The following is a 24,961-nucleotide window of genomic DNA, read 5'->3' on the forward strand; positions in this document are numbered from 1 at the left end:
ATATGTTACACTCAGTCCCCTCCTCCAAATCGTTAATATAGATTGTAAAGAGTTGGGGACCCAGCACTGACCCCTGCGGAACACCACTAGTTACTGATTGCCAGTCTGAGAATGAACCATTTATCCCAACTCTCTGCCTTCTGTTAGATAGCCAATCCTCTATCCATGCCAGAATATTACACCCAATCCCGTGATTTTTTATCTTAAGCAATAATCTTTTGTGTGGCACCTTGTCAAATGCCTTTTGGAAGTCTAAATACACTACGTCCACTGGTTCCCCTTTATCTACCCTATATGTTACTTCCTCAAAGAACTCCAGCAAATTTGTCAAACATGACTTCCCCTTCATAAAACCATGCTGACTTTGTCCTATTAAATTATGATTATCCAAATGTCCTGTTACTGTCTCCTTAATAATGGACTCCAAAATTTTACCTACCACAGATGTTAGGTTAACCGGTCTATAGTTTCCAGCCTTCTGTCTACTGCCCTTTTTAAATAAGGGCGTTACATTAGCAGTTTTCCAGTCTGCTGGGACCTTTGCTGAGTCCAGGGAGTTTTGGAAAATTATTACCAATGCATCCACAATCCCTACCGCCACTTCCCTCAAGACCCTAGGATGTAAGCCATCAGGTCCAGGTGATTTATCCGCCTTGAGTCCCATTATTTTACCGAGTACCACTTCCTTAGTGATTTTGATCGTGTTTAGCTCCTCCCCCCCCCTTTAGCCCCCTGTTTGTCCAGTGTTGGGATATTTTTAGTGTCTTCTACTGTAAAGACTGATATAAAATATTCATTCAGTGTTTTTGCCATCTCCATATTTCCCACCATTAATTTCCCGGTCTCATCCTCTAAGGGACCAACATTTACTTTAGCCACCCTTTTTCCTTTTATATAACTATAAAAACTCTTACTATCTGTTTTTATATTTTTTGCTAATTTACTTTCATAATCTATCTTCCCTTTCTTAATCAATCTTTTTGTTATTTTTTGCTGTCTTTTAAAGTTTTCCCAATCCTCTATCCTCCCACTAGATTTGGCTACCTTATATGCCCTTGTTTTTAGTCGAATACTATCCTTAATTTATTTACTTAGCCGCGGATGGCTGTCTTTTCTTTTACACCCTTTTCTTCTCAGTGGAATATATTTTTTTTGGAAGTTGTAAAATAACTCCTTAAATGTACACCACTGATCATGTATCGTCTTACCCTTTAATCTATTTTCCCAATCCACTCTACTCAATTCCGCTCTCATACCTTCATAGTCTCCTTTATTCAAGCTTAGCACACTTGTTTGAGATCCAACCTTCTCACCCTCTAATTGAATATGGAATTCAACCATGTTATGGTCACTCATTCCAAGGGGATCCTTTACTAGGACATTTTTAATTAATCCTGTCTCGTTACACAGGACCAGATCGAAGGTTGCTTGCCCCCTGGTCGGTTCAGTTACATACTGCTCAAGAAACCCATCCCTAATACACTCAATGAACTCATCCTCAAGGCAGCCCTGCCCAATTTGATTTGTCCAATTAATATGATAGTTAAAATCCCCCATAATTATAATGTTCCCTTATTATAAGCCTCAACTATTTCCTGATTGATACTCCGTCCAACAGAGTTGCAACTGTTCGGAGGCCTATAGACTACGCCCACTAGTGTTTTTTTTCCCCTTGTTATTCCTTACCTCCACCCAAACTGTTTCATTATCCTGATCTTTTGACCCAATATCATTTCTCTGTATTACAGTGATTCCTTCCTTTATTAACATAGCCACCCCACCTCCCCTTCCTTCCTGCCTGTCCTTCCTGATCATTAAATAACCTGGTATGTTTAATTCCCAGGCATTGTCACCCTGCAGCCATGTTTCTGTAATGGCCACAAGATCATACCCATATGTAGTTATTTGTGCCATTAACTCGTCTATTTTGTTACGAATGCTACGTGCATTCAGATAGAGAACTTTCAAATATGTTTTGTGAGACTTAGTTCCTGCTTTTGCCCTTTTTATTACTTTACCTTTTACTCCATACCTTCTGCCCCTTCCTGCCACACTCTGGTTTTTAATTTCCCCACTGCTACCTAAGTCTATGACCTTCTCTCTTGTCATTTTTATTATTTGCTCTCTAGGACCCTCACTAGTTAGTTTAAAGCCCTCTCTACAGCCCTAGTTATATGATCCGCCAGGACTCTAGTCGCAGCACTGGCCAAGTGAAGCCCGTCCCAACAGAAGAGCTCCCTCCTGCCCCAGTACTGGTGCCAGTGTCCCAGGAAGCAAAACCCATTTCTCCCACACCAGTCTTTGAGCCACGCATTTAACTCTCTAATTTTATTTGACCAGGCTAACAGTTAAAGAAGGTAAAAAAAATGTTTTTCCACTGATGTATCATTTTAAAATACTTTAAAGGTAAGTTTATTTTTAGCCCTGTTAAAAAGTTTAATTTTTTTCAAAAATTTAAAATTTTGTTTAAAATAGTTAATTTATGTAATTTATAGTCATTTTAAAAAGGTGATTTAAAAAAAAAATTATTTGAAGTTTTACTTATGTTTTGGGGCAGATCGCTATTCATCGATTTGACAAGTCTTTCTGTCAAATCTATGAATGGAGATTCCCTGCTCTGATTGGCTTCCCATGGCCCACGTGATCCCAGGGACGCTGCCAACTACCTGCTCCCCTGGGATACGCGTGTCCTGCACACCGGCAGTTTGAAGAGGCATAGCAATGGAATTCTGCGCCTCCTGGGAGCCCTCTGGTCCAGGCGGAGATTTTTCCAAATTGCAGTCCCCTGCCCGCGGGAGGGCTGCGAATGGAATTTCTGGGCCAATGAATGGTAGGACCCTAGGAAGGACATAGAATCAGAGTGACCTTGGTGTGCATGTACATAGATCCCTGAAGGCAGCAGGACAGGTAGATAAGGTGGTTAAAAAGGCATATGGAATACTTGCCTTCATTAACCGAGGCATAGAATATAAGAGCAGGGAGGTTATGATGGAGCTGTACAAAATGCCAGTTTGGCCACAGCTGGAATACTGTTTGCTGTTCTGGTCGCCACACTATAGGAAGGATGTGATTGCATTGGAGAGGGTGCAGAGGAGATTCACCAGGATGTTACCTGGGCTGGAGTGCTTCAGCTATGAGGAAAGACTGGACAGGCTGTGGTTGTTTTCCTTGGAGCAGAGAAGGCTGAGAGGGGACCTGATTGAGGTGTGCAAAGTTATGAGGGGCGTAGATAGGATAGATAGAAAGGAACTTTTCCCCTTCGTAGAGGGGTCAATAACCAGGGGGCATAGTTTCACGGTAAGGGGCAGGAGGTTTAGAGGGGATTTGAGGAAAAACTTTTTCACCCAGAGGGTGGTTGGAATCTGGAACTCACTGCCTGAAAGGGTGGTAGAGGCAGGAACCCTCACAACATTCAAGACGCATTTAGATGAGCACTTGAAACGTCATAGCATACAAGGCTACGGACCAAGTGATGGCAAATGGGATTAGAATAGACAGGGCTTGATGGCTGGCGTGGACACAATGTGCCGAAGGGCCTCTCTCTCTGCTGTATGACTCTATGACACCCTCCATCATGTTGTCTGGCACTACCTCCGTGCTAAATGTGATAGATTCAGAACAAATCTAGCAGCTCAAAACTGGGCAGAACAAATCTAGCAGCTCAAAACTGGGCATCCATGAGGCGCTGTGAGCCATCAGCAACAGCAGAATTGTATTCCACCACAATCTGTAATCTCATGGCCTGGCATTTCCCTCACTCTACCATTACCATCAAGCCAGGAGACCAACCCTGGTTCAATAAGGAGTATAGACGAGCATGCCAGGAGTAGCACCAGGCGCACCTAAAAATGAGGTGCCAACCTGGGCAGCTACAACACAGGACTACATGCATGTTAAACAGTGAAGCAGCGTGCTATAGACAGAGCTAAACGATCCCACAATCAACGGATCAGATCAAAGCTCTGCAGTCCTGCCGCATCCAGTCGTGAATGGTGGTAGACAATTAAAAAAACTAACGAGAGGAGGAGGCTCCGTAAATATCCCCATCCTCAATGATGGTGGAGCCCAGCACACGAGTGCGAAAGACAAGGCTGAAGCACTTGCAACCATCTTCAGCCAGAAGGGCCGAGTGGATGATCCATATCGGCCTCCTCCTGATGGCCCCACCATCACAGAAGTCAGTCTTCAGCCAATTCGATTCACTCCACGTGATATCAAGAAATGGCTGAGCGCATTGGATACAGCAAAGGCTATGGGCCCCGACAACATCCCGGCTGTCGTGCTGGAGACTTGTGTTCCACAACTAGCCGCACCTCTAGCCAAGCTGTTCCAGTACAGCTACAACACTGGCATCTACCCGACAACATGGAAAACTGCCCAGGTATGTCCTGTCTACAAAAAGCAGAACAAATCTAACCCGGCCAATTGCTGCCCCATCAGTCTACTCTCAATCATCAGCAAATGGTAGGACACAGAGAAGTGTAGAGGAACAGAGGGACCTTGGTATGCATGTCCACTGATCCCTGAAGGTAGCAGGACTTGTAGATAAGGTGATTAAGAAGGCATAAGGGATACTTTCTTTTATTAGCTGAGACATGGAATATAAGAGCAGGGAGGTTATGCTTGAACTGTATAAAACACTAGTTAGGCCACATCGAGAGTACTGCGTACAGTATTGGTCACAACATTATAGGGAAGATGTGATTGCTCTAGAGAGGGTACAGAGGAGATTTACGAGTATGTTGCCAGGACTGGAGAATTTTAGCTATAAGGAAAGATTGAATCGGCTGGGGTTGTTTTCTTTGGAACAGAGGAGGCTGAGGGGAGACTGAATTGAGGTGTATAAAATTGAGGGGCATAGATAGAGTGGATAGGAAGGACTTGGGTTGATAAGTGGCAGGTAACATTTGCACCACACAAGTGCCAGGCATTGACTATCTCCAACAAGAGAAAGTTTAACCACCGCCCCTTGACATTCAACAGCAGTACCATTAGTGATCCCCCACCATCAACGTCCTAGGGGGGTCACCATAGACCAGAAATTTAAATGGACCAGCCACATAAATGCTATGGCTACAAGAGCAGGTCAGAGGCTGGGTATTCTGTGGCGAGTGACTCACTTCCTGACTCCCCAAAGCCTTTCCACCATTTACAATGCACAAGTCGGGAGTGTGATGGAATACTCTCCACTTGCCTGGATGAGTGCAGCTCCAACAACACTCAAGAAGCTCGACACCATCCAGGACAAAGCAGCCCACTTAATCGGCACCCCATCCACCACCTTAAACATTCAATTCAATTCAAATCGCTTTATTGGCATGATAAGGTACATCTTATGTTGCCAAAGCATCAAAATACATTTATGGTTGAACACATAAACGCAGATCTATTCATAGTGTATAAACAGATATATCCGAGTGTATAAATATACATTCGCATAATTTATATATACTCTTCTTAGGTTTACTGGTTGTCCCTCTGTTTATGGCAAGCTGTAACATAGTGTGCCGCTAGTGTTACACAGTTTCTCTCTTCCCCTAGTAGGTATGGGAGTTTTGGTCGTCATTCAAATTTCTGAATTCAGGGCATATTTGTGAGAATTTTTGGTAGAAATTCTCCCTGATGCCCTGATATTTTCCACAGGCTGTGAGGAAGTGCATCTCTGTCTCCACCACTCCCTGACTGCAGTGAGAGCATATCCTGTCCTCTCTTGGCAGCCTGGTCTGCCTGTGTCTGCCTTTTTCGATCGCCAGGCTATGTTCACTAAGTCTGTACCTTGTCAAAGTTTTTCTCAGTTTGTTATCCTTTACCATGTTCAGGTACTCAGCCATGTTAAACATTCACTCCCTCCACCACATGGAGAGAGAGGAGAGGAGGTTGGGCCTGAAGTGGTTTTGATGATGACATTGTCAGGAAGCTGTTGGTATGTGTTCTACCAGTGAGTTATAACTTGTTTATTTATGTATGTTTGCTATGCAAATTGAAGCAGGGAACTCATGTGGCTGAAAGGGAGCTAAATAAAATACCTACTATCTGGTTGTGTTAAATCTGTGAGTTGTTCAAGTAATTAATACTCAGACTTAATCAGTAACAATAAAACAGGTCTTTACTGGTTGGAGGTAGGGACTATACATAGGTCTTTACTTCATGCCCACAGGCGGGAACTGAGGGGAGATCAGTACCCACAGTACTATTTATACCCCTATGGCCAGGAGTGGTACTGCGTATCACTACGCCCTACAAGTAGTGCAGTCCTGTCCATAGGTTCAAAGTAGCACACATATTACATACACAACATTCCTCCCTTCCTAGCTTTACAGTCATCTCCCCATTGAACATAACGTAATAACATATTTACATATATAACTTCAGGTTTACATAACAGAATAACATAGATACATAGATAACTTCATGTCAAAACAGATCACAGATTCAGTCTCTGCGGAAAACAGTTCACAGATTCAATCTCTGTGGTGTAGTCGGTTCACGTTGCTGAAGTGACTCATTCAATAGTCCTTCCATGGATTTAACAGTTTGAACTTCCGAACTGAATTGGTTCCGTTCGGAGGGACCACGTGTGTGATCTGGTAGAGGTAATAATGGTTCAGATGGGTCATCTTCTGTTTCGACTTTTCCTTTTCTGCTTCTTGGAGACTCTCTGGGCTCCACTGTCAGCTGCCAGCTGCATGCGCAGTTCCTCCTTCTCTTCCTCCTTTTTCCGTAGTAGAGCCACCTTCTCCCGATGTTCCGTAGACTTTCGGTGCTCCTCCATGATTTCTGTATGGTGGGAGTCGAAGTTACAAGTTGGGCAGGACAGGACATAGTAATATTCGGTGTTGTCCTGATCTAGGCCAGCGAGAGGGTCTTCTATTTCCTCCATACCCAGCTGGGCGTTAGCCAGCTTTTGTTCCAAGTCCAGACATCTTTCCTGAAGAGACTTCTTCATGCGTACCTCTTCATCCAGCTTTTTCTGGGCTTTCAGCAAGTCGTTTACAAATGACCTCATTTGAGATTTTACTACTTCAACTTCTTTTGGAGATTGATTGATCGGACTATTCAATCCCTCTACCGGAGCAGCTGTTTCAGCGGTCTGTTGTTCTACGTTGACGGGAGTCAGCGTACTTTTGGCATCCAAGGGCTGCTCTGTTGCAGTCATCTCAGTCTGTGTTGCCACCTCAGCTCTTCCAATAACCTTTGAGAGCTCCGAACCCCTTTCGTTTGAATATTGAAGTTCGTGTTCAAGTTTTTCCCATTTCAGAGTCCTGTCCTTCAGCATATGCAAGAGTTGGCTGACCGTTAACTCCTCTGACATCAGACGTTTTGTGTGCTCCTGCTCCATTTTCTCCATCAGCTGCTTCTGTTGTCTTTCCAGATTCTCCAACTCTATATCAAAGAACTCTTTCGTTGCATTCAACTCTTGCTCAAAACGGCGAAGCATTTGTTCTAATTGCTGTTGTAGTTTGAAATGGAGTTGAGTTCGAGCCCGGTGTCCCTCAGAAATGGGCACATCAGTAGACTTGCCAGACTCAGAATCCACAGTTAAACTATGTTGTTGTTGCTCAGTGGAATTCTGTGCTGAAACTTTGTCTTTTGCACCTGAGTTGGGCTTACCATCATCCGTTCCAGAGTCTGGGCCGACTATCTTCACCGAGTTCTCACTCGTTATTGTTTGTAGGAAATGCCAGTCCATATTCATTTTCCTAATCCACTCCCGTCCTAGTAGTGGAGGACCTCCTTCAGATATCACATAAGTCCATTATTTGACTGTCTTCGCCCTTGTGGACCACTGCAACCTCTATTTTCCCGATGGGGTACACTCTTTGCCCCGTGTATGTTTTCAATATAATCCCCGTATCCTGTAGGGGAATATGTTGGAATAACTTTCCGTAATCTTTCTTATTTATGACCGTCAATGCCGATCCAGTGTCCAATTCCAGTTTTACTTGGACTCCTTCTATCTGAAGAGTGACCCAAATTGTCTGGAGGTCTGCACCCTTACCAGCGTTGAGTACTCTTAAGCTAGCCAGTTCATTACAGCTTAAGCTAGCCAGTTCATTACTGCTAGCGTCTGAATCGGACTCCTGTTCAGTCACCTTGTGTACCTTTGCGTATTTTCCTTGCGGTGACTTCTTGTTGCTGGTCTTCTTCCCTGACCTGCATACTCTAGCTATATGTCCAAGCCTACCACAAGTTCTACATTCTTGGTTTTTAAACCAACACTGGTTCTGATCATGCGTTGTCTTTCCACAACGATAACATTTGCCAGAACTCACACCCAATTTGTGTGCACTGAGCTCCGGTGACCGTAGCTGCATTACTGCCGTGCCTCTCGCTGCGGCTTCGTGTGCTGCTGCCATAGTGACCGCCTTCTCAAGCATCAGCTCATTCTCCTCGAGCAGTCGCTTTTGTGTATCCTGTTTAAATAAACCACACACAAATTTGTCTCGTAGTGCATCTGTCAGTCCCGTTCCAAACTGGCAATATTTCGCTAATTTACGCAATTCCAGCAAATATTCAGCATTGCTTTCATGCTGTAGCTGCCTTCTGTCGTAAAATTTAAATCGTTCCGCTAGCATCAGCGGCGTGGGGTTTAGATGATCTTTCAGGACAGTAACAATCTCATCGAACGTCTTATCCGCCGGTTCATCTGGTGATAACAGGTGTTTCAATTGCCCGTATGTCTTTGCACCCATTAAATTTAATAATGTTAGAGCTTTATCTTGGTCACGAATTTTATTGGCCTTACAATAATTTTTTACTCTTTCAACATATATGGCCCAATCTTCGAGGTCACTATCAAAGGTGCTAATATTCCCGTGTTTAGGCATTGTAGATTTGCAATTTCTCAGATTTTCTTCTCTTTACTTGTTATCAAAGATGGCGGCTTCCCGCTCTTGCCGTCGTCCTCCGCCCACAAAATGGCGGTTTTCCCACGCTTGGCGGTCTTCACCCGTCCCCCGACGCCGTCTCCCTTTAGCCCCCGAGTGCGGCCCTGATCTTCGCCGTGATCGCCCGAGTGCGGCCCTTATCAGCGGATGCGATCGCTGGATCGCGAAGCGGCTCTCGGCTCTTATCAGGAGATGCGATCGCTCTGTTGAAACGCCTCCCGCTCGAAGCGGCTCTCGCACCCTATTCCTCCAGCTCCCCCAGCCCCGTTCGTGCGGCCAACGCGGTCGACTGCCTGTTGCGTCGCTGCCCGGCTCAGACAACGGCTTACCCACCACCAAGCTGGAGAAGAAGCTGACGGTCGCCGATGGAGGCTCCGAGGTCAGGATGTCTTCCAGTGGGGTGGAGAGGGTGGAAACCTCTCTGCAACGTCCTGGCTGTGGACGAAGCTGCCGTGGAGTGACTGCCGCAGGGTCCGAATCAGACTCGTCGCCAGTGTTAAATCTGTGAGTTGTTCAAGTAATTAATACTCAGACTTAATCAGTAACAATAAAACAGGTCTTTACTGGTTGGAGGTAGGGACTATACATAGGCCTTTACTTCATGCCCACAGGCGGGAACTGAGGGGAGATCAGTACCCACAGTACTATTTATACCCCTATGGCCAGGAGTGGTACTGCGTATCACTACGCCCTACAAGTAGTGCAGTCCTGTCCATAGGTTCAAAGTAGCACACATATTACATACACAACAGGTTGGTTTAATGTTTCTACTGTGAAAACAATCCAGAAAACTAGTACTTGAACACAGCCCAAAAAATTATTTAGATGCACACTATATCAAATGAGACATAACATTAGTACTGGATGTACTGACAAACTGCAAACAATAAGGTTGCTTTCTCCTATAAAGTTTTTATAGTTCTAAAGCTGCTACTTAAAGATGCAGCATCATCCCTGCTGAATTATTGGGAAAGCATTTTCCCTCTTTTTTCTAAGAGGAAAGAAATGGCTGATCGAGAGGTATCTGATAAATAGCAAGGGAAGTACAATAATCATTTTCACAAAGTTACGACATTGTATCACATTCACATGGTGAAAGTTGCATTAAGCTCTTTTTGGCTCTTTCTCCAAATGATGATTCACCCCTCCTTTAGAGTATCTACAAGATAGAATATCCGTCATGCTACAACAGCACAGTAAAAAACCCACTGTACTTCCCTTGCTACTCTTTCCTCTTGGAGTGAAGTAGGCCACTGGTTACAACTGTCCCATGTTGGATTCCATGTCCCTTATAATTATTAGCTTAAAGAGGTGAGGACTATGATGACTTCTCACAGTTGAATATCATGCCAATACTCATTGAATAATGACTATTTTGGTGAAGTACTAAAGGACAATAGGGGACTTTGAACCATATCTGAGAAAAGGGTTAGAGGCAAGGGGAGAAAATTGGCAAAAGATAAATCACAGAGAAGGCAAAAAGCAGGCTTTCATTTTTATTTAGCCCTCCAGCCCAGAAGAATATCACCAAGTTGTGCCAGATTTCTGCATTTATTTAATACATAGCTTCTGGGATTTTATTGTCAAGACCCTGGTAATTCCTAATTATTCTTATTTTCATATGTAATATAATTGCACCAGAGAGGTTACAGAGGAGATTTACAAGGATGTTGCCAGGACTGGAGAATGTTAGCTATGGGGACAGATTGGATAGGCTGGAGTTGTTTTCTTTGGAACAGAGGAGGCTGAGAGGAGATTTAATTGAAGTGTATAAAATTATGAGGGGCCTAAATAGAGTGGATAGAAAGGACCTATTTCCCTTAGCAGAGACGTCAATAACCAGGGGCCATAGATTGAAAGTAATTGGTCACGGAGGGTGGTGGGGGTCTGGAACTCACTGCCTGAAAGGGTGGTAGAGGCAGAAACCCTCGTCGCATTTTAAAAAGTACTTGGATATGCACTTGAAGTGCTGTACCCTACAAGGCTATGGACCAAGAACTGGAAAGTGGGATTAGGCAGGATAGCTGTTTTTTGGCCGGCACAGACACGATGGGCCGAATAGCAGCCTCCTGTGTCATGAACTTCTATGATTCTACGATAAATGGGAATAACATGCTACAGGACTAACAATTACTCTTTAATCTTGGTATTTCATACCAGAGATTATGTGGGTTCAATCCACTCCGAGGCAAAAAAATATACTATGCAGTCAGACCATATGGTTCAGGCTAAAATTAAGTAAAATTAATTCACAATTAATATAATTACAGAAAGTAAAGAATACAAGAAGTAATCAATATTTGACTGGCCTGAAACAAACAATAGAGTGTAAAATCTTAACAGTTCTATCAGAATCTTTTAACGAAATTTCCAGTGGGTGTATTGATGGCATAACAGAGGGCCTTTCACTGCCACAATATAGAAATAACCATCATATAGGGAACTGGAAATATTGGGAAAACTCACATCTCAGTAACTCCAAAGATAGATTTCAACGCCCAAGATCAAAGCAGCTCTTTCCACTGGAAAGAAAATGATTGTTATTCAATTCTATCATTTACTACTACCAATCAAGTAGACGGGGTGTAACAGCAGTCTTTCAGCCATTCTGGTAATTCCATTTTCTTTTAATACCTGACTTCCATAGTAACTGTTCTTCTGTAGTCAGCCTGTCTCCGAGAACAATCATGAGTGTCCAATATGAGTCTTGTATTAACTGTTTAAAAACACAAGGAAATGTCTGAATCCATTACCTTATGAATATATGCAACAACATCACTCCAGGAAGCTAGCTGGGCCAGATATGTAGATATCCCTAGAAAATATTTATGCATTGTTTCCTTCCCCACAAAAACAGAGGATGTTTTGAGGAATATAGCTAACTGAAGTCCATTTTTATTTCAAAATATTTTGCTGGGAACATACAAACCTATTACAAAAAAAAACGAATGTTCAAGGCAGGATTAAGCTCAACAAGACGGTTTAAGGATTTATTGGCTAAGGATCGATTGGTATAATGACTTGGTACACAACCACCTTTATCTTTGGGACATGCTTCAAATCCAGCCAAGATGGATGAGGTCACTCTCTGGCTGTAAGCAACCTTCATGGAATGCATTTTGCAACCTTGACAGTTTCTACTGGTGCCCATGTCCGCCTGCTATTTTCTTATTCACCAAGTAAACATCTCTATTTATTTTATTTTATATATTTATATTTTCATTTAACCCTCTTCTGACCACCCCCAGCCCTGCTCCTCTGTCGTTACTGGCTGCCTTTCCTGCTTTGCCATCCTAATGCTCTTTCCCTTTACCTACTGAGCTCTACCACACAGCTCCAGGCATCTTCCAGCTGTCCCACTTATCTTCTCAGCCTCTCCTGGCCAGCTCACTTCTCTTCCCAGGTTTTCTGTGTGGGCTCTACCAGTTGCCCTGCCAGTATTTGCAGCTTCTCTGACTCCCCCACCAGGCTTTGAGCCTCTCCAGACTGCCTCGAAACTCACCACGATCTCTCCCAGCTGTCCACTGATCTTCATGGCCATTTCTGATTGCTACACTGCTTAAATCTTTAGGCCTCCTGCTACCCACTATGCTTATTAAATTATTAATTTATTGTCCAGCCATATGCTTGAAATTTAATGCCGACAGGCTCAGTGAGTGGGTGAGAACATGGCAGATGGAATATAATGTGGATAAATGTGAAGTTATCCACTTTGGTAGAAAAAACAGAAAGGCAGAGTATTTCCTAAATGGTAAAAGATTGGGGAATGCAGATGCTCAAAGGGACCTGGGTGTCCTTGTACATGAGACACTGAAAGTGAATGTGCAGGTGCAGCAAGCCATTAGGAAGGCAAATGTTATGCTGGCCTTTATTACAAGAGGATTTGAGTACAGGAGTAAAGAAGCCTTACTCCAATTATATAGGGCCTTGGTGAGACTACACCTGGAGTACTGTGTACAATTTTGGCCTCCTTACCTAAGGAAGGGTATACTTGCCATAGAGGGAGTGCAGCGAAGGCTCACGAGATTGATTCCTGGGATGGCGGGACTGTCGTATGAGAAGAGATTGCGTAAACTAAGCCTGTATATTCTCGAATTCAGAAGAATGAGAGGGGATCTCATTGAAGCATACAAAATTATTACAGGGCTTGATAGGGTGGGGAGTCCAGAACCAGGGGCCACAGCCTCAGGGTAAAGGGTAGGCCATTCAGAACTGAGATGAGAAGAAATTTCTTCACACAGAGGGTGGTGAATCTTTGGAATTCTCCACCCCACAGGGTGGTGGAAGCTCAGTCATTGGGTATAAACAGAAGTCGATAGATTTCTAACTAGTAAGGGCATCAAGGGATATGGCGATAGGGCCGGTGAATGGAGTTGAGGCAGAAGATCAGCCATGATCTTATTGAATGGTGGAGCAGGCTTGAAGGGCCGAATGGCCTACTCCTGCTCCTATTTCTTATGTTCTTATCCACCTCACTACTTAAGTTATTTATTTTGTAGTCTCAGTGCTTAAGTCCTGATGCCTCCTATGGCCCACTCCACTGTTCCTTTACAGACTATTTATAATATATTTAAAACAATCTTTGCATATTCTTCCTATCTACAAAACTTTATTTCCTGTTGTCACATTTTCATCGTAATTTTTTGTCAGGTTTTCCATTATAAATTCCTATGTCCACATTCATAATGGAAAGTGTTTATGTAAACTTGTCACACTGTAATTACTCCCTCCCATCAGTGGTGGCACTGTAGCAGCTCAGTTTTGCACTTCCCAGCTCCTCGGGTTATACTGCAGAGAAAGTCCAGTTCTCCAGACAACTCTACTTCTCTGCATCCCAAATTGCCATTAGTTTTGCTATTTAATGCTCATTAATAATATAAAATTAAAGTATATAAATATGAGAAATAACAACAGGAAACGCTGGAAAAACTCAGCAGGCCAGGCAGCATCGGTGGAGAGAGAAACAGAGTTAACGTTTCAGGTCGATGACCTTTCGTCAGAACTGGGAAAAAAGCAGGAAATGGAAAGCAAGTTTGGGGGCTGGGAAAAGGGGGAGGGGATACTGCCTGGCCTGCTGAGTTTTTCCAGCATTTCCTGTTGTTATTTCGGATTTCCAGCATCCGCAGTATTTTGCTATCGTATATAAAAATGAGGACTGAATGTTTGCCTTTAAAATGGGGACTGCATTACATCTAAATCTTTATCCAACCCTACTTCACCTGAAGACTGCATTTGGTCTTGATCCTCATGAGCAAAACCATGGCAAATCAACTGGTATTTAATATTTATATAACTTATCTAAATTATATTTAATATGACAATATACCCTCTGACTCACTGTGAGCAATGCCACAGGTGATCCACTTGTATATTAATGTCTTCTGTATGGTGCACACTTCTTGTACATATTAACCCTACTTGTTTCATATTTCTATCAAGGAAAGCCTATGTCAACATGTCACAGTGAAAAAAATGTTTTAATCGGAAAACCCTATAGCCATATGCTAGCATTTCACCACCAAGCTTTGCTCATTAAACCAACCAAATCACTCAAAATGCTTTTTGAAAACATTTTCAATTGCAATTTTTTCTTCAGCAACTAAAGTTTCTAATGTCCAAAATTGTGTTTATAATAAAAATAAATTAAAAATGATGTATTGTACAATAACTTAAATTACACAATTTAGATTTAACAGGAATAGGCTGTTTGAACTAGGTTTTCAAATTGTAAGGGTGGCAGTTGAATAACCCATTCATTTTAAATGGGTTACTGTCATAATACGATGGGAAAACCTAGGCATTATTGCATTCTCCCTGGCGAGTCGGGCGGAGGAAGCGCAGCGCATCGGGACGCAGCAGCAGCCACGTCGACCCACTAGAACACGTCTGCTGGCTGCTCCTCAGCGGGGAAGCATTCCGACTGGGAGGAGGGGAGCCGAGCATAGCGGCCAGAGGCCAGACCGAAAGTGGGAGAAGCAGGCCTGGACCGTGGAGCCGGCGATGGTGAGGTGGAGGCTGCGGCGACCGGAGGATGTGTTCAGCGAGTCGGGCGGAGGCAGCGCAGCGCATCGAGCAGCAGCAGCAGCCCCGACGACTCGCAGTCCGACTGGGAGGAGGGGAGCCGGGAATGGTGGCCAGAGGGTGAGCGGGAGAAGCAGGCCACCACACGTGGAGCTGAGCCGGCAACAGTGAGGAGGAGGCCGCGGTGACGAGGAGGACGGAGCGGCTGAGGGACATCGTGCTCCCACTGCCACTGGATGCCAAAGAATTGACTTTCTGAACACGGCGCTGTAAAAATAGCTGACGTGTCCCTACGGGGAGTAAGCATTCCATTGTACTAGTACACATGGCAAATAAAATTGAATTGAATTGTTACAGGATTTTGTTTGATGTATTTTATGGCTACAAACTGCCACCTACTGTTATAGATGAGTATAGCATTCCTGTTTCATTGAGGTGGAAACAATTTTCAATGACTTCACAAAATGCTGTAGAGAATAACTTGAGTTGTGAAATATTTAATTCTTTATTTATGGTAACAGAAATTTACTCTGTGTCCTTGACTATCTTGGAAAACTGTAAACATAACATGTTGCAGTGTCAAAATATGTGACCTAATTTTTTTGTTATACAGATGAAGCCCCTCAGAAACCAAGTACATCAACTGCCGCAAATGCTGTATGTTAAAAGTCATAGGAAAGGCAACGACAAATGGGTAGGTAAGAATGCAAGGCCCGTGCTGCATGCAGTTATATAAGAGTCTGATTGATTTAGTACTTTAAGTAATAAATAATTTTGGCATGTGCTGATTTTTGCAAAATACAGTGGAACCTTCATTATCTGAACTCCAATTACTCAGTGTTCTGATTGCCTGACAGGTCACAGGTCAAAATCTTGCATGAGACATGGAAACTACAAATGCTCCTTTTGTTTTTATCGTACCTGGCTTCATTCCCATGCTGAGGGTATCCCTGTCCCATATGCAAGTCCAGAATTTGGGGACATGTCATTATTCACCAATTTCTGTTAATTACCAGGGTTAATGGAAGTTCCACTATAGATGAAAACCACATGTTTTATAAAGCTTGATATTTAATTAAGATTTGCAATTAAAATGATATTCTGTTTCTCTAACATCACTCTTTATATTGTAATATACAAGAAGGTACTTTAGAAAACATTAATGTATGTTATGTAATATTTTTTTCCCCTGCGATCAGCTTTGGATTACGGTCAAGTTTTAAATGGTTTTGTTGTCGTCTTGAGGAAAGGGCTCCAGTGCTGCAGGCAGAATCTGTACATTGCCCATTCTGACTGGCATGTGTGCTTACAGATATTTCACCCCAATGTTAGATTTGGTTTGATCTTCCCTTTTAATTGTTTTCTCCATAGTTGTCACAGTTCAGGATGTTTTGACCATTTTTCCACAGAAATAATTTGAAAGTATGAGTTACATTTAATTATTTTTTAAGCAAAAGTGTATTTTCAAGTTTTTTTTTTTTTTAAAACGTTCTTAGACGAAAGGTGGTTAATATGCTAAATGAAAGTTGTTTTCCGCAGAGACTAAAGAATAACCAATTCATTAGTTTGCCTGGGCAATCAGAAAAAAATACCCCACTGTTTTGGAATCCCCTATGATTCTTCTGATGGCAGAGACCTCAGAAAAGGCAGGCCCAAAAAAAAAATCAGGAAGGTAACAATACCAGATCAAGTTTGTTGAAGAGAAAGTTGTGAGGGCCTTTGCTGAGGTGAAGAGATTAGTAATGCTGGAACATATAAGACAGCACACTGATGTGGGGAATTGTGGCATGTTCTTTATTTTGTATCATTACACAAAGATAAGTTGTACTGATTGAACTAAGTGAATCTCATCATAACTGTAGCTCTGCATGTTCACTTGCTGTGATATAAAACAGCTTAGTGGCTTGTATCAAGCCTCGTCTCACCAAATATTTGTTCAGTCTCCCTTTGGGCAGGTTTTTAAAATTACATGTGTGAAATACATGAGTATCCAGTCCAGTTCACCAGTAGATGCTATTGTTGCCTTGCTGAGTCATTCTATTGTACAAGTAATAGAGGGGCAGGGTGAGTCAACTCCCATAAAAATATGTTCAGACCACATATGGGATTGACTGATGCCACTGTACTCAATACGGTATCAACAGCAGGCCTGAATCCATAGTAATAATACCCATTACTTGTAGTTTTCCATTTTATTCATTTTTGCAACCCAATCAGCAGAATAATAGAAAATATAAGTCAGATTCAGATTTCTTGTGAGCCAGGGCGAGCAGATGTGCAACCAACAGAAAGGGAGAGCAGGTTCTGCAGTGTTGCCTACTGAATTGCAATTCAATAGTTCTCTGCATTTAGTTAGCTAAAGTGCTTGTACCTATTTTGTGCCGTAGCCTGGTTAAGGCCAAAAGAATTGGTGCAGAAATATTTAAATAAATACCTAGCACAATTCTGTGGTTTGTGTCAAGTTTGCCCTTTTTTTGTTGTGCGCCCATCTGAAATTGGAGCTGGAGAATCTCTCCGAGGGATGGAGCTCTTAAACTGCCACGGCCATTGCATGTATTTTTTTTAATGTTTACAGTATCTTTTTATTACTGTTTTTGGTAAGAGATTTCTGATATTTTTACTTGGCATAAAATAAAATTGGGGAGGCATTTTTTATTGCTTAACGTAAGTTTGTTTTTAAAGCACCTCATGGTTGAGATTGGTACACAAAAAACGGCATGTAATGGAGATCAGCAGGCACCCAGAGTGCATCGCTAGACCGCAGCACACCTGTTTGTTTATGACCAAAGATAACCGCCTCAGCTTACCTTGGGTCAGCAGGACAGAACTTTGCTACCTGCAGCAGTTAACTTGCAACACAGACAGCAGTTTCAGTATTTGCTGAATTCACTACTGCCCTTAACTATGGTTCATTCGCAGTTGGCACAGCAACTTCAGCGAATGTGCTGCCTACACATGGATCAAACAGCAACTGATAGAAACATAGAAGATAGGAGCAGGAGTAGGCCATTTGGCCCTTCGAGCCTGCTCCGCCATTCAACGAGATCATGGCTGATCATCCAAACCCTAGCACCCGGTCCCTACACCGACAGCCATCCCACCCAAGCCCTATCCCCGTAACCCTGTAACCCCATGTATTTAATCCCCCCTAACACTAAGGGCCAATTTTTATCATGGCCAATCAACCTAACCCGCACATCTTTGGACTGTGGGAGGAAACCGGAGCACCCGGAGGAAACCCACGCAAACACGGGGAGAATGTGCAAACTCCACACAGACAGTCACCCGAGGCCGGATTTGAACCTGGGTCCCTGGCGCTGTGAGGCAACAGTGCTAACCACTATGCCACCGTGTCGCCATGAGCTGGTATGGCATAGTCAACACTTTAATTTTCTTCCCCACTGATTAGCATGATACGGTTGACCATTGTCACCACATTGGTGCATTTCCCAAAGTGCGGGGCGGGCGGATGTCACTGATTACTGACATATGCCTAACCTGAAGTCATACAGTGATAGAGTCATAACGGCACTGAAGAAGGCCATTCGGCCCATCGAGTCTGTGCCGGCTCTCTGTAGAGCAATCCAGTCGGTCCCATTCCCCCGCTCTATCCCCGTAGCCCTGCAAGTTTATTTCCCTCAAGTGCCTATCCAGTCTCCCCTTGAAAACATTGAGTGTCTCCGCTTCCACTACTTCCGTCGGCAGCGAGTGCCAGGTCCTCACCACTCGCTGCATAAAAAAGTTTTTCCTCACGTTCCCCCCTGTATCTCTTGCCCAAAACCTTAAATCTGTGTCCCCTAGACCTTGTACCATCAACTAGCGGGAACAGCCTTTCCCCGTCTAGCCTATCCAAACCCATCATAATCTTGTACACCTCTACCAACTCACCCCTCAACCTCCTTTGCTCTAACGAAAACAAATCCAGCTTATCCTTGTAGCTAAGATCCCGCATCCCCGGAACCATTCTGGTAACATAGAAACATAGAAACATAGAAGATAGGAGCAGGAGTAGGCCATTCGGCCCCTCGAGCCTGCTCCGCCATTCAATGTGATCATGGCTGATCATCCAAGTTCAGTACCCAGTCCCTGCTTTCTCCCCATACCCCTTGATCCCTTTAGCCTTAAGAAATATATCCAACTCCTTCTTGAATATATTTAATGTATTGGCCTCTACTGCCTTCTGTGGTAGAGAATTCCACAGGTTCACCACTCTCTGGGTGAAGAAATTCCTCTTCATTTCTGTCCTAAAAGGCCTACCCCTTATCCTAAGTCTGTGACCCCTGGTTCTGGACTCCCCGACCATCTGGAACATCATCCCTGCACCTAGTCTGTCCAGTCCTGTCAGAATTTTATAAGTTTCAATGAGATCCCCTCTCATTCTTCTAAACTCCAGCGAGTACAAGCTCAATCGTCCCAATCTCTTCTCATACGTCATTCCTGCCATCCCAGATATCAGCCTGGTGAATCTTTGCTGAACTCCTTCCATGGCAAGAACATCCTTCCTCAGATAAGGCGACCAAAACTGCACACAATACTCAAGATGTGGTCTCACCAAGGCCCTGTACAACTGCAGCAAGACATCCTTGTTCCTGTACTCAAACCCTCTCGCTACGAAGGCCAACATACCATTTGCCTTCTTAACCGCCTGCTGCACCTGCATGCTTACCTTCAGCGACTGGTGCACAAGGACACCCAGGTCTCATTGCACTTCCCCTTCTCCCAATCTATTGCCATTCAGATAATAATCTGCCTTCCTGTTTTTGCCACCAAAGTGGATAACCTCACATTTATCCACATTATATTGCATCTGCCATGCTTCTGCCCAATCACCCAACCTGTCCAAATCATCCTGTAGTTTCTCGGCATCCTCCTCACAGCACACATGCCCACCCAGCTTTGTGTCGTCTGCAAATTTGGAGATATTACATCTAGTTCCCTTGTCTAGATCATTAATATATATTGTGAATAGCTGGGGTCCAAGGATCGATCCCTGCGGTACCCCACCAGTCACTGCCTGCCACTCGGAAAATGGCCCGTTTATTCCAACTCTTTGCTTTCTATCTGCCAACCAGCTCTCTATCCAAGTCAATACCTTGCCCCCAATCCCATGTGCCTTAACTTTACACGCTAATCTCTTATGTGGGACCTTATTGAAAGCCTTCTGAAAGTCCAAATACACCACATCCACTGGTTCTCCCTTATCTATTTTACCAGTTACATCCTCAAAAAATTCCGGTAGATTAGTCAAGCATGATTTACCTTTTGTAAATCCATGTTGATTTTGTCTGATCCAGTCACTGCTTTCCAAGTGCTCTGCTATTACATCTTTTATAATGGACTCTAGCATTTCCCCCACTACCGATGTCAAGCTTACCGGTCTATAATTCCCCGCCTTTTCTCTACCACCTTTTTTGAATAGTGGGGTAACATTAGCTACCCGCCAATCCATGGGTACCGTTCCAGTGTCTATCGAGTTCTGGAAGATGACCAGCAATGCATCTACTATTTCTAGGGCCACTTCCTTAAGTGCCCTGGGATGTAGATTATCAGGACCAGGGGATTTATCGGCCTTCCGTCCCATCAATTTTCCTAACACCATTTCCCTACAAATACTGATTTCTTTCAGTTCCACCCTTTCATCAGACCCTATGTTCCCCGGCATCTCTGGGAGGTTATTTGTGCCCTCCTTTGTGAAGACAGAACCAAAATATGTATTTAGTTGGTCTGCCATTTCTTTGTTCCCCTTTATAAATTCCCCCGATTCTGACTGCAAGGGACCTACGCTTGACTTCACCAATCTTTTTCTCTTCACATATCTATAAAAGCTTTTACAAAGCTTTTACAGTCAGTTTTTATGTTCCCTGCAAGCTTACTCTCATATTCTATTTTCCTTTTCTTAATTAATCCCTTTGTCCTCCTTTGTTGAATCCTAAACTGCTCCCAATCCTCAGGATTATTGCTTTTCCTGGCCAATTTATATGCCCTCTCCTTGGACCTTATGCTATCCCTAATTTCCCTTGTTAGCCACGGTTGGGTCACCTTTTTTGTTTTATTTTTATGCCAAACTGGGATGAACAAATTCTGTAGTTCATCCATTCGGTCTTTGAATGTTTGCCATTGCCTATCCACCGTCAACCCTTTGAGTGCCATTCCCCAATCAATCCTACCCAACTCGCTCCTCCGACCATCGTAGTTTCCTTTATTTAAATTCAGGACCCTAGTCGCCGAGTCAACTACTTCATTCTCCATCTTAATGAAGAATTCGATCATATTATGATCGCTCCGACCCAAGGGGCCTCGTACAACAAGATTGCTAATTAATCCTTTCTCATTACATAATACCCAGTCTAAGGTGGCCTGATCTCTGGTTGGTTCCTCGACATATTGGTCCAGGAAACCATCCCATAAACACTCCAGGAATTCCTCCTCCACAGTATTGTTACTAATTTGGTTGGCCCAATCTATATGTAGATTAAAGTCACCCATGATGACTGCTGTGCCCTTATTGCACGCTTCTTTAATTTCCCTTTTAATGCCATCCCCAACCTCCGCCTTACTGTTTGGAGGTCTATAAACCACTCCCACTAACGTTTTTTTCCCCTCAGTATTTCTCAATTCTACCCATACAGATTCCACCTCATCAGAGCTAATTTCCTTCATTACAATTGTGTTAATCCCTTCTTTAACCAGTAATGCTACCCCACCTCCCTTTCCTTTTTGCCTATCTTTCCTGAATATCGAATACCCCTGGATGTTGAGTTCCCAGTCCTGGCCTTCCTTGAGCCACGTTTCCGTAATCCCGACCAAATCGTATTTGTTTACTTCTATTTGCGCAGCCAATTCATCCACCTTATTACAAATGCTCCTCGCATTAAGACACAAAGCCTTCAGGCTTGTTTTTTTAATGCTCTTAGACCTATTAGAATTATTATTTACTGTGGCCATGTTTGATTTAAACCGTTGATTTCTCTGACTGCCACTTTTGTTTTTCTCCTTCCTATCTTTTGCTTTTATCCTTGTTTCCCTTTCCTCTGTCTCCCTGCTCAGGTTCCCAACCCCCTGCCATTTTAGTTTAAACCCTCCCCCACAGCACTAGCAAACACTCCCCCTAGGACATCGGTTCCAGCCCTGCCCAGGTGCAAACCGTCCGGTTTGAACTGGTCCCACCTCCCCCAGAACCGGTTCCAATGTCGCAGGAACTTGAATCCCTCCCCCTGGCACCATTCCTCTAGCCACGTATTCATCTGAAGTATCCTTCTATTTCTACTCTGACTAGCACGTGGCACTGGTAGCAATCCTGAGATTACTACCTTTGAGGTCCTGTTTTTTAATTTATCTCCTAACTCCCTATATTCCGCTTTTAGGACCTCATCCTGCTTTTTACCTATATCGTTGGTGCCTATATGCACCACGACAACTGGCTGTTCACCCTCCCCTTCCAAGATGTTCTGCAGCCGCTCGGAGACATCCTTGACCCTTGCACCAGGGAGGCAACACACCATCCTGGAGTCTCGTTTGCTGCCGCAGAAACGCCTATCTATTCCCCTTACAATTGAATCCCCTATTACTATAGCTCTACCCTTTTTCCTCCCATTCTGTGCAGCAGAGCCCCCCCTGGTGCCAGGAAGTTGGCTGCTGCTGCCTTCCTCTGATAAGCCATCCCCCCCAACAGTACTCAAAGTGGTGTATCTGTTGGAGAGGGGGATGGCCACAGGGGACCCCTGCACTACCTGCCTGCGCCTAGTACTCTGCCTGTTGATCACCCGTTCCCTTTCTTCCTGTCCAACCTCTACCTGCGGTGTGTCCAACTCCGTAAATATGCTATTCACGATGTCCTGAGCATCGTGAACGCTCCAGTATGTATCCAATCGCAGCTCCAGCACCGCAATGCGGTCTGTCAGTAGCTGCAGCTGGATGCACTTCCTGCACATGTAGTTGTCAAGGACACAGGAAGTGTCCCTGAGTTCCCACATATCGCAGGAGGAGCAGATCACGGGGCCCGGCTGTCCTGCCATGACTTACCCTTTAATTAATTGAATTTAAATTAAATCAATCAATCCCACTAATTACACTACAGTTAACTGGTTTACCAACAGTCCCTGCTACACTAGAGAGACCTTAGAAACTATAAACCAGAGATAAATTTTTTAAAAAAGAGAGAAATACTCACCAACCAATCACTTACCTGCTTCCTGGTGACGTCACACTTGGATTACTTTTTACCTCTCTCCCCTGCTGTTGAATTGGTCGGGCCTCGTTCGCTGAATCAGCCGCCGCTCCCCAACTGCTGTCGGTTTTTGAAACTCCTCAGCTGCTCACTTGCAGGTCCGCTCTGGTCGGGCCTCGTTCGCTTAATCAGCCGCCGCTCCCCAACTGCCGCCGGTTTTTGAAACTCCTCAGCTGCTCGCTCGCAGGTCTGCTCTGGTTGGGCCTCGTTCGCTGAATCAGCCGCCGCTCCCCTCTGCACCCTCTCAAGGGCATTCACATCCTTCCTAAAGTGTGGTGACCAGAACTGGACGCAATACTCCAGTTGTGGCCTAACCAGCGCTTTATAAAGGTTCAGCATAACTTCTCTACTTTTGCACTCAATACCTCTATTTATGAAACCCAAGATCCCATATGCTTTGCTAACCACTCTCTCAATATGTCCTGCCACCTTCAGGGACCATAAGTCTATCCTAGAACCCCGAATTTAACCCAGTTTGCCCGACGCAAACAAAGCGGGCACGTTGTTAAAATGGCACCAGGTTCACCTTTCAAAATGCACAACCCAACGCTTCCATGGCTTTTAAGGAATTCATGCTCACGATATACTGTATAATCCTTTTCATCTCACTCCTTGTCCAAGGTTTAAGCTGCACAGGGAGTGTATAATAATATTCATGATGTGGCCTTGTAGCATCGGTCAAAGCCAGCCAATGTCCTGCTGCATTAAGATTGGGGCCTCGGTAGCATTTTAGCCAGGATACCTGAATTAGCCCTAATATTTCTTGAGTGCGCAGAAGTCCTTATTCTATGAAGAAGGGTTTAGCGCCCTAAATTTACACCTTTGCTATTTTCTGTATTAGACTACAGTAATTTACCTATGTTACTAGAGAGAAAAGAAAGAACTTGCATTTATATAGCATCGCTCATGACCTCAAGACATCCCAAAGTGCTTCACAGCCAATGAAGTACATTTGAAATGTAGTCACTGTTGCAATGGAAGGAAATGTGGTAGCCACTTTGTGTACAGCAAGCTCCCACAATCAACAATGAGACAAGTGACCAGATGATCTGTTTTGGTGGTATTGGTTGAGGGATAAATGTTGGTCAACTGCCTGCTCTTGTTTGAATGATGCTATGTGATCTTTTACGTCTAACTGAGAGGGAAGATGGGACCTCAATCTAGCGTCTCATCTGGAAGATGGCACCACCAGCAATGCAGCACTCCCTCAGCATTACACTAAAGTGGCAGCCTAGATAATCATTGGAAATTTCCTCAGGGCTTCTCCCGCTCCACCACCCTAACCACAACGAGGTTTCCACCAAACCGTCACCAAAGTTACGAAGGTGGAGTGGAAGAAGTGCCGAGGAAATTCCTGGTGTATGTGCTAAAAGTGCCTGGAATAGGTCTTGAACCCACAAGCTTCTGCATCAAAGGTGAGAGTACTACCACTGAGCGAAGGCTGACACCAAGGATTTGTACTGTTTCTATATTTGTTTCACGACCTGTTGGATTGATATTTTTAATGTGTTTCAATGAAAGCATTTCTTTTTAACAAGTGGATCAAAGAATCAAGACCATTTTTCTTACTGCTGGTAACTGTTTTCAATGATTTCCCTGTTGAGAAATGTGAGCAGATTTATAACTCTGATTAATTTGCCATAAGAATTGATTGGGTGATGGAGTAAAAACTACAGCAGCACATTACAAGTAAACTTGGATCCTTGCAGTTGGGAACTGTTTTGCTATTGCTGAAATTTTGAAATTAGATGTAAAGTTTTTAGAGACTACTCCTGTGCTCATGGTGATTAATCTTGACTTAGCGGCAATTTATAATTGTCTTGCT

The 24,961-nt window shown here is 43.8% G+C and overlaps 1 protein-coding gene across 1 annotated transcript in view; it reads left to right on the plus strand.

Annotated features, from left to right (window-relative positions):
• Positions 1-24,961, plus strand: part of LOC147109305 (5'-3' exonuclease PLD3-like) — a 97,273-nt gene that overhangs the window by 19,146 nt on the left and 53,166 nt on the right. The window contains exon 2 of the mRNA XM_086003121.1: positions 15,523-15,603. Coding sequence (XP_085859247.1) covers positions 15,523-15,603 — 81 coding nt within the window. The remainder of the gene's footprint in view (positions 1-15,522; positions 15,604-24,961) is intronic.

Source organism: Somniosus microcephalus, chromosome 12 (assembly GCF_052327205.1).
Source record: "Somniosus microcephalus isolate GS21.2 chromosome 12, FLI_Smic_1.0, whole genome shotgun sequence".
NCBI classification, from domain to species: Eukaryota; Metazoa; Chordata; class Chondrichthyes; order Squaliformes; family Somniosidae; genus Somniosus; species Somniosus microcephalus.